Source organism: Silene latifolia, chromosome 2 (assembly GCF_048544455.1).
Source record: "Silene latifolia isolate original U9 population chromosome 2, ASM4854445v1, whole genome shotgun sequence".
NCBI classification, from domain to species: domain Eukaryota; kingdom Viridiplantae; phylum Streptophyta; class Magnoliopsida; order Caryophyllales; family Caryophyllaceae; genus Silene; species Silene latifolia.
The window spans coordinates 133,377,664-133,389,160 of NC_133527.1; the positions used below are offsets into that span (position 1 = coordinate 133,377,664).

Below are 11,497 nucleotides of genomic sequence, written 5' to 3' on the forward strand. Positions count from 1 at the left end.
TTAAAAGAGAAACACCTAGTTATCTTTTTAACAATTAATGAAAGCCTTCAAAAAGAATACAACCAACAAAGCGTTGTCTCCAACACGTGTCAACATCACCAAAACCGACTTTAAAGAAACGCACAAATCAAAACCCTTCAAAACGTCATGAAAGACTCTTCTTCTTCTTACCCATTAAAATAAGAGACCATAAAGGTAGGTATAAAGGTCCGTACTGGGACACTTTTTCATTTTAATGAGAAATGCTTACATTTTCCCAAAAAATAAAAAAAATGAATTATTTAAACTTTTTTGAAAGGGGTTGTATGTATGTAGTTGGTTTACAAAATTTGCGAAACCTAATAATAATAAGGGGGAAGAAGGAAGAAATGAGAGGCGTGGAAATTCAACAAAATTCCCGCTTCTGCAATTGAGCAACCATTAAAACTGAGGTTTCCTGGAAAACAACCCCTACCATGTCTTCTCCGGTAGCAAACACGATTATCCACAACCGCTTCATCTCCTTCCTAATATGGCAAACAATTCAATCAACCTTCATTTTCATCTTAACCAGAACCCTTCTCTTATCCCCCTTTACTACTTTCCGTTTCCTTCCCTCTTTCCTCACCTTGCTTTCTCTCATCTCCTTCCTCCTCTCCTCCTTCATCTTCTCTCTTTCACTCCACAATCTCTCCTCTCCCTCTTTCCGCCGTCCCGCTTCGCTTCCTGACCTCGCTCTCGGCCTCCTCCGCATCATCTTCACCTCTACTCCCCCTTCCGATGCCACCTTTATCCCCCGTGCCAGGGTTAGTTTCGGTATCTTCCTCCTCGTTTCCGCCACCAGCGTTTCCGGTTTTGTCGGGGTTGTTGCACTTGTTGGGACCTGCTCTTCTCAGTCTTTCGCTCCACTTATCACTCTCTTTGGGTTTAGAGGTTTCGTCGCTGGTTTTGTTTATGGACTTTACTGTCTTTTTAATCGCCGCTATTTGCTGGTTTTCCCTATCCTTCAGGTGCATAACTTTTTATAATTTTTATTTTTATTTTTATTTTTATTTTTTACATTTACTATTTTCATTTATCGTCTCTATTGTTAATGGTGGATTGTTTATTTTAGGGAGTGTTTGTTTTGTGTATGTGCATGAGTTTGGAATTCGGAATCATAATGGGTGGTATGGGGTTGGAACTTAATTAAAGTTCAAAATATGAAAAAATACAAAATATTTTAAATACTCGGTATAATTCTAGTCGTGTTAAAACTAAGGAAAGGGGAGGGGACGATTTCTGGTGGTTATTAGTGGATCAAATTACCATCATTTGTAAATAGTAGCCGTTTGAAAATTCTTTTCAGACTTTGATGGATCAATGTTAGTCTTTTTATGTGGATTACTGAATGAAATTACCTACCCCTCCCACTATCTGGAAATGTTAAGTTTTCCATTTCGGCAGTGTTTAAAATGCGGAACTGATTTCATCTTCATGATTTGAATTGTAGAAATTAAAATGTTCTGATTCAATTCTAAATCCAATTTCAGAAATTTGATTGGAGATCACGTTTACTTTAATTCCGAATTTCAATTGGGAAATCATGGGGATCCGGCTCCAGGTCACAAAAAATTTTGATTAGGAAAGTTCAATTCCAATTTTAGATTCCTAAACATGCCATTAACTGCCAATGCTACATTTTTCATTTTAAGCCATTCATGGAATTGCCACATTTCTATTTGGACAAGTTTTTGTGTGTAGAAACTTAGAACATAAAACAAAGAATTGTGTCTCTTCTATATAAACAGTGATTCTTTTATAGCTGCCAAGTTTCTTAAATTCTGTCGCTAGCTATTTGTTCCTCTATTTTTGTATTACTACCTTTAGTCATTGAAAAGAGAATTTATTCTATAGTTTCTCTAAATCCACATCAAAGGGTAGTACGAATTTTGTAGTAACAAAAACAGAAAAGAAAAAAAAGGATTAAGCATTCTAGCATCTGTAAAATCATCACTACTGCTATTTCTTAGTCATCTGAGGACTTGGACACTGTCTATTAACTTGTTTTTGGAGATCCCTAACTTGTTCCAGGTTCCTTTCAAAGGTCACCCAGTTGTTTTGTTCTTTCTGTGAAACAAATCATATGCAGGACCAATGCTGAATATCCACCCTCGATCCATTTCTGAACTCTGAATAATTTTCCTTCGCTTTTCTCTTCTGCCAGCCAGCCTGATGAAGCATTGGTTGGATGACCTGGATCGCATTCCAGTTACATTTCTTCTATGCAGCCTCTTATCATGATTACAGATCTCCCACATCTGTTTGGCTAATAGAGCTTTATTTGTTGCTAGGATTTCCTTGATATGTAACCATTCCTCCCTGTCTACGCAATAGGCATACAAGAGCTGCTTCAGCTTTTTAACAACATTTTCTTCTCGGCAGTAGCTGAATTCCACAAAACGTTCTTTCAAATTTCATTGTTTTTCTTCCAAGATTCCTTTGAAAACTAGAAGGCTGGCTGCTGGCACATGAGAAGGTTTTTACACCAAATGTAGTTGAGATGTTGAAGTATAAATAAGAAAGACTTCTGCACACCAGTTGATAGAATGCTTGATCCTGCGGAGTGACTACAATACATTTTTTTTGGGACCTTAGCTGAGTCGTGAGGACTCCCTAGATGTTTGAAAGGCAAGCATGTTCAATAATATTTTGAGCAGCATGAATGAGCCATGAACTCCAATTACTCTACCTTGGAAACTTGAATGCACACACAACTACTTTTTTGAGACATGTAAATGTGATTGTCACGTGGAGGGTTGAACATCAAATCATCCGCTAAGATGAGACATATGAGCTTAACTCTTGAGCATTTGTGGTGAAAGGAGAAATGAGGAACTAAGGACAACTTTCTTAAATTCCTAGACACCAATCCATGCTTTAGATAAAAATATGTGGGGATAAGAGATCCATTTGTCTCTCTCATTCATTTTGGCCTATTCAAACCAATTCAACACTTTTTGTTGGGTTACTTTTAACTCGACGAAGACGAAATATCTCCGTTATCTTGTCTTTATTTACATTCATTGTCAAACTTATGCAAATAGCCGAAACTTGGTTCTTAAATTTGTGTCATATGCAAAATTTAGTGAATCCAATTGGATGAGAGGGAATATGTTGTTGTCACTCTCAAGCCAGCTTGTGTCTATCCATTAACTGAATAATGAAATTGATCAAATTTTTTTTTTTGTTTTGCCAGCCAGTCTCCGGACTTCTAGTGCTGTCCCAAAATTTGTCTTTTGCAATACTATGCATGAAATGATAAATGGCAATAGCATTGCTTCTTGTTTATTGGACATGTATTAAGAGTAGAATTGGCTTCGCAAGCATCTTTTGGCCATGTAGGGTAGCACATTTTCGTCGCCTGCGGCGTCATTACTCTTTTAAGGCAAGGGATCTTAAATCCCTCCCTTTGAATTTCTTCTATCCAAACACAATGTTGATGCTATATCTTTTTGAAGGTCTTTACTTGCCTTTTGTATCTAATTTGTAACTGAAGATCGATTATACTGGCTATTGAGTACAACAGTTTGATAAATAGGTTGTAGTTGGCAATCATTATGGCTACTTTGTTCATGTTAATTTTACCTATTTAATTTTCTGCTGGTTTGGTTGTGTCTATGGCTTAATGGTTGATGTCATGTTTACTAATTGCTTTTATATTATTACACCAATGTCTGCTGTAATAGTTTGTGAACTTAGTACCATGATAGGCAACGCGATTCTTAAGTCTTACAATGACAATTGTTCAACTAAATTTCTTTACTACAGCGACCACCTTTCTTCAGCTATAAGATGGGAATCCCTTCAGCTTTTAAACAAGCTTTGAGTATCTCTGTGGTGTCCTTCTTGTTTTCTGGCACGGCTGTTTGGCTCTTGCCTGATCAGCATCTTAGGCAAGCTGCTGGAAGATTTTTTGTGGAGCAGGTCATCTGTTATATAGGAATTCTTGCAGTAATTTTTTCCTCGGAACTGGTGCTGCATTTGCACAAGGTATGTTGTAAAGTGGTATGACATGCATATTATATATTGTTAAATGTATTTTCTTGTGATTGAGCGTGGGTGCGTGACATCATATTGGTTTGTGCGTGACATCATATTGCATTTGCACAAGGTCATCTGTTCCATGCATGTAAATTCTTTGATTTCACTCCGGTATATGCCAGCTGACTAATTCGTGTTTGTGGTCTATGTAGTCATGTCATTTAAGTTTTTCAGCTTTCATTTTCTTTTTCTGTTGCTAATATCGTGTGGCCTTTCCTTCTTGCATTATTTCCTTGACTTGATACAGTTATTTAATCGTTTTTCTAAGGGGGTGTTTGGTTGGGGGGTATGGAATGGATTGGAATGGATATCACCGATTCAAGTGTTTGGTTGACCACTTTTGGAATGGATTTAGAAACCCAAGGGTTTCTCAATCCACCTCAATCCCTTGGAATCCCATACTCTACTCCTCCAAGTTTCTAAATCCAATCCCCCCTGGATACAAAACCTAAAATTAAGAAAGAAAAAAAAAACCCAAATTGTTGTTGTTCTACTCTACGTAAGTCTTCATCTTCTACTTTCATAATATTTTTTTTTGCTTTTATAAAAAATTTGCTTGTGATTGTTCATAGGTATACATGATTCGTTGCAATAATACATGTGTCTATTGCTTTAAACAATATTTACGGGTTGTATGACGATTCGTATGACAATTGCCTTAAAAAAGTGTGTTGTTGTATACGTAATATTGAAATATGATCATGATTGAATTATTTTCGCAGGATTGAATAGTAGAGTTCATTGTCTATGACCAGTTACATTCCGTCTGTTGATTGAATTACAATCCATTACAAAATTGAACCAAACAAGTGTTAAAAGGTATGGGGTTCTAACTCCATTTCACCCTGGATTCTCATCCCAATCCATTCCATTCCCACACTTTGAACCAAACAGCCCCTAAGTTCTTCTGTATGCCAGAATGGTATTATTTGTGCTGTGTGATTAGGGCCATCAGAGGTCTCAGAGAATTTCGGGGTACTGTTGTCATCATGTTTAGAGAGAGGATTGCATGGTATTGATGATGTCTTGTCTCCTAGTGCTGCAGGCTTTTAGAGTGAAACAACTATAGCTCGCAACTGTGTTTGTTGCTCTAGTTTTGTGACATTCATAAACAATTAAGCTTGCTGCTAACTGACTGGGCTCTAGTTTAACTGGTACTTCTGGGATGATTCTATAGGTTCTACACACAAAAAGATTTGCATTTGCTCTGGTGAAGGGATCCGTGGCTATGGAAACCAATGCTTGTGAACCACTTCTTATCACTTTGGAGGAGAGTTGCCCTAGATCTCTTTTGCAGTATCTTGCATATCTTGACTTGAGCATGGTTTGTGGAAGTAACATTGACCCATGGCGTCGAACTGCCTTTTTCGAGGAAACTGGTGAGACATACAAGCAAGTTGTTACTATTTGCTTGAGGCCTTTAGAGCAGCTTGGATCAAAGATAGCTGAAGGCTTAGCAAGTTCAGCTGATAATGTAAACAAGCTATCTCATCAACTAAGCTCACCTAATGATCTTCGTCTAAGTTCTGAAATTCTTGAAGCATTCGGTGACTTCCAGGTATACAGACTTTTCTTTACTGCCTCTTTTAATGTTTTTTAAACTTCATTTCCTTGTGTCTCTAGTTCTTCACAGAGAAAAATGACCTTCGGTGACACAGATAAATCTGGTTCATCCTAAAAAAGTATCACAGCAAGTGTTAAAATGTTTTTCCCGTAAAAAAATGGAATACAGATTTGGAAGCTTGCAGTCGAATATTCTTGATGCTAAATGAACGTTGGTGTGAGAGTATATGTGGGAATAGTGATGATTATATTGTTTTAAGATTATCCTCGGAGTTGCACTTAAGAATATCCAGGACAATGAATATTATTCACCAATCTTCACATCACTCTCTTTTAGCATTGCTCTCTCATCCACCCCAGCTCAGCTCAACTTTTTAATTATCACCAACACGTACTTTTAGTAGTGAATATTCACCAATCTTCCCTTTCTTACCTAAAAACTAAGGGTGTGTTTGGATTGAGAGATTCGGAGGGAAAAGAAAGGGAGGGAGAGTGGATTTAAAATCCCTTGTTTGGATAGGAAATAAGGGTGGAGGGAGATGGAAGAGGAGGGATTTGGAGGGATTCGTTTTCCCTCCTCCAAGGCTTATCAAAATCTCTCCACAATAGGCAAGATTTGGAAGAAAATTGTATCCAAACACCCACATCCCATTCTCTCTCCCCTTCTCTTCTCTCTCTTCTCCTTCCCTCCTTCCGCCTCCCGTCCCTTTCCCTCCACTTTTACTATCCAAACACACCCTAAATTTTGAAATGGATGGTTTTTTCCGAAAAAGAAAAGAACATTTTTTGTGGAAAGAAAATATATTGACGAAGAAAAAAAATTAGATTGCCTAAAACTATAATTTTAAAATTCTAAATTCAAAAGATATAATATTGCACATTACATGAAGTTTAGTTTAACAAAAGTTCGAAAATAAAACATTAGAAGACCCCAATATAAAACTATAAAAGCGTACAAGAGTAGATAACATATTACAATATCACTCTAATTTATACAAGAATTCCAAATTGTGGCCAAATGTACAATCCACAATACCAAATTTGGCGATTGCAACTATCAAAGAGGACGATTCCTACTCCTGCCAACTTTGCTCAATCAACCTTTCTTCATGCAGCACTTCAACATTATCACATTGTACATCAATCATTTTTTAACTTCTCACATTCCTTGTCTTTCGAAATGAGAAGCGCCCTCCGCTAGCACTAAGAACAATTTCAAATCACAATTTCTCGTTCAAGTCTTCTAGTTCCTTACGTTTCGTGCGAACAATTTTTAATATCGCAAGGCTTTCTAGAATGCTCTAAGAAGGCAAGGCTTTCTAGAGTAGAATCTTGATGAGATGACAAATTTCAAATGGCATTCGTTGTCATACTCAAGTTTAGCCGGCTAAGAGTTTATAAGCTTCTTGCACTATTTTGTCAATATTCATTTGTATGTTTTCTAACTACGTGAGCATTCCTAGATACATTTGTAGAGGAGAAAGTATCCAAAATAGAAAGAGGGAGTGAGAGGAGAGAGAGAAAAAAGGTGTGCATTCTATATACGGAGAGAATAACAAATATTGAGCAAAGATATTTGAAATTAAATTAAAATAAATATATTACATGATCGAATTAAATATATTACATAACAATATACATAATATATGGCAAAATTAAAGAAATTTAATGAGAGAAATATGTATATTACATAAAAACTTTCATAATATTATACAACAAGACTTTGCATAAAAAACAAGACTTCGAACATGTTACAATAGTTCATACATATAGGAAAACCTCAATGTTCATCCCGAACATTTCCCACAAATTTTCAATTAAGTCACAAGAGAGTTATGCGTTTCCCTATTATGTGCATCATCTCGATTAGCCACATATACATTCATTAGAGCCTTATATCCAATTTGAATCTGTCAATTAGTAACAAAACTTCGAGATCTTTGTTATCATCGTCGATAATCATTTGGATTTGCATAATTATAATACGAAACTTGTTCATCCTTTACAATCATATTATGCAATATTTTGCAACATGCCATAATGTTATTCATCGAGTGCAAGTTTTCGTATTATTGAAAATCCTTTCTGGCCTCTCTTGGTGTTCTAGAAATAACTTGTCCGTGGTGTTTGTGAAAAATGGATGGTTTGGATAAATATACCCCACACATGATATATGCCTCTCATAGATATATCTCCCACCAAATTGATGAATACATTTTTCTAACAAAGACGGTGGTGAGATGTGACAGTGTCATAGACTTGTCAACCGGGTCGGGTCGTACGGGTGAGGTCGAATATGGTTCAGGTCATATGGGTAAAAGGTTGAGTCAAAAAATAAATTAGTGTGCACCGCCTTTTTTCTACTATTTTTTAAATCGATTTTTTTTTTTAAATTATAACATATTCACTATTAATATTTTAATCATATTAAATGGTTGCATTAATTATATTGACACAATTATAGAAATTAAGTCATTTTGATAATTATTTTATTATTAAAGGTTACAAAAGTTATATAATATTGGTTTGGTAAATAATTTTGTAATTAAAAGTTCAAAAACTATACGTCTTTACTTGGTGCAGGTAGTATCCTGTTATTCGCTCATGTGGCTTTATATCTGAGGGTGGCCGCTTGCATTTCTCGAGACATTCATTTTTTTTCCTTTTGCAGTTGTATGCATGGTGTGCCCAAGCCGTAGCATCACTTGAAGTACACTCGCACAAGGAAGACAGGTTTGGGGTTGCTCAGCTTTCAGGGAGCCACGCAACTGTATTATCAACTTTGATCTCGTGTCTGCTTGCCGTTGAAACTTTCATGGGAAAGAAGATAAATTTGCAATCACCAAGTTATATGTTGGGCCCTGCTGGCATTAAGTGGGTCACAAACAGTACAGCTAGGAGAGAAATCGCTACAGCCATGAACAAAAAGCGAGGCAGCCCAGCCCACTTGAAGTCCTATGCATTAGCAGATGTGTTAAAGACGTCCATTTACTCTATAGTGTTGGAGTTTCATGACGAGATGCTCTCGAGTGCTAAACTTGGCCTCTTAGAGGACTGGCTGAGCAATGGGCAGCTCGTCTATGGATCCCGTGAACTTTTGGTGAAAAAACTGCAATTTTTTCTGAATTTTCAAGCGAGCTAGTGGAATGAATCGGTGTACTTTTAGTGTTTCTATCTTAGCCTTATAGAGTGAAAATGTTATTACTTGCATGGCGTGTATTTCTTGAGGAGCTTATTTAGTAGTCTGATTTTTAGTGTAACTGCTGTATAAGACAGTGTGTCTTGTTCAACTGATACTGATGCCGAGTCATTTTTCGACCGTAGAGTGATCTTATCATTGCTATTTTATACACCTGAATTTTACCAAAAGGATTATATATAAATTCTACAACTAGTTCATTACGTAAAAAAAGCAATACTAGGAAGTAGTAACGGGGGATTTGCGATGATCTTAAACGGTTGCCACCTCAGTCACAAATTTTAGTTATAAATTTGCTAGTCTTGTGGGGTCATGAGTCAAAGATGTTAAAGACAACACAAACCTAGTAGTCTCTTTGTTATGTTATGACAAAATGATTAAAAGGAGCGGTCAAGTTAGAAGCTAAATCTTGATCTCGTTTTAGTTAAATCGATTCAAATTGTTTGTTTTGGCATAAACTAAATCTATAAAGTTAGGGTTGAAAGAACTAAGAAGTGCATTACCATCAGTCCATCACGGCGAGCCATGCCAGTAATACCAAATCAAACAACCAAATTGTACTTTTATTGAATTATTAACCAAATCAAATACAACTAGATATAACTAATTAACTACATTACAAACTCTGAAGAGGAAACCTAAAGTTAAATCTTAATTACTATTTAACTAGTGAAGGCCATCTACAATATAATGAACTACTAATTAGTAAACCGTTTCGAACAACCTAATCATGTACAAGCAATAACTTCACACCCGTATATGACACACTGCTCCTTAATATGACCGGAAATATCTCAAGAATCATCACAAATAATTTTGAAAATAGTTTATAACACAAGAACATAAAAAACTGATTGTAATGTTTTTCATATAGGATGGTGATACAACATTAATAAGTCAGAATAAAGCTCAAAATATGGTCGTTTGGTAGTGATAAAGTTAAAGGGGAGAGTTAAACAAGGTCCTGATGGAGAAATAGGCGGGATATAACATAGAAAACTGAAAAACTCAAGGTTAGAGTATGTTTATCCACATATTCGATATGAGTTTTAACAACAGTAAAATATTATTTGGGAAATTCTACTTGGTGACCTTGAACTTTTTCGGATTCCACATGATAACCCTGCAAATCAGAAAAGAGAAATGGTAACCTAGTGGTGCATTATTATGTATCACCGTAACCCTTAACTTAAATTCCGTCAATTTGCACCGTTAAGTGCTGATGTGGCTTATGACTTGGCTATTTGGTCTTGATGTGTCTTCCTTCTCTCCTCTCTTTCCTCTCTTCCCATTACCACTGCCACCACCCACCCCGCCACTGCCACCACCCACCCCCACCCTACTTCTGCTTGCCACCGCCGACCCACCAAGACGATGGCATGTCGCCGGCGTTCCAACCCCACACGTTATTATCTCTTCTTCCTCTCTCATTTAGCTCTCCTTCCTCATCTTCTTCTTGCTTTCTTCCTCATCCTCGTCTAGTCACTGCCGCCTACTTCCTCCACGCACCATGCAGCACCTCGCCGTAGACCACCGATGGTAATATTCTCCCCCTGTAACACCCCAACTATCCGGCCAAGATAATTGAAGCATTACCATCTCAGTTTCCCGAGGTAGTGTTTCAAAACTTCAATAAAAGAACATTTTATAAATAAATGTAATGTTTAGTGAATTACATAAATGTAAACAAATGAATAAAAGTACAACTCATGACAACTATACTCTCTAGCCAACTATACTCGTCTCGTGACTCATCAAGTTCGTCCAGTCTCCCGCGTACTATCCAAACAATCTGTACCTAACTTGCTCCCCATATAACTAAATGATATCATATGGATCAACACAGGCCACCCTAAAAAAGACAGGTGACAAATACACAGACACAACAAACGTCAGTTTCAATAAACAAATAAAAGATGACACGACTCAAATGTGAACATGCAACGTGACTACTAATGTGAATGACATAACACCAAATGACCACCTCCACGGTACCGGGACACGCCCATAAATATCGATAACCACAAACAGGTACCGGGACACGCCTAGACGTACCGGGTCCGGAAGACAACCGGATCCCCTGCCAGACGTCGTGTCTCAACGACACGAGTCCCTCCGTAACTGTAACACCCCCATACTCCAAGTGCCTTACCAGGACCACTCAGGTATAAGGATGCCACCATCTCGGTTACCCGAGGCATGATAATCATAAGACAATAACGAAACAACTTTAAATGATATAACTTTAGTGAAAAGTACAACCAAGGCCAAATCCCAAAATACGGGTACAAGTTCTCAACCCAACTGTTTAAACAACTAAATGCAAAGTTTATAAAACTACTAAGCTACAGTGGAAGACTTCTATCGTCAGACAGTGGCACATCCCAGCAATCCCATGTGACTCAACTCAAACCTGTTCAATTACTGCTCACCATCCCCGAATGGATCACCGCAGGTTTTACAAAACAACAACCGGGGTCAGTACTAATCACACAACTTATATATATATATATCAACAATACGATAAATGATGACGACTTAATCACACACACACGCAATCACACCAAATCCCATCAATCTCAATCACCGATCGTCCACTTTGGACCCATTACGCTAGTGGGGGACCGCACCGTACCCACCAAATCCCCGCTCCTCATAATGAGCGATCACCCC

At 37.3% G+C, this 11,497-nt stretch overlaps 1 protein-coding gene across 1 annotated transcript; it reads left to right on the top strand.

The window, feature by feature from the left end:
• Window positions 1-308: 308 nt before the first annotated feature.
• On the top strand, window positions 309-8,994 carry LOC141643008 (uncharacterized). Its single transcript, XM_074452026.1, has 4 exons — window positions 309-989; window positions 3,790-4,011; window positions 5,240-5,620; window positions 8,297-8,994. Exons 1-4 carry the CDS (start codon window positions 456-458, stop codon window positions 8,765-8,767), a joined length of 1,608 nt encoding a protein of 535 aa, XP_074308127.1. The 5' UTR covers window positions 309-455; the 3' UTR covers window positions 8,768-8,994.
• The last annotated feature ends 2,503 nt before the right edge of the window (window positions 8,995-11,497 follow it).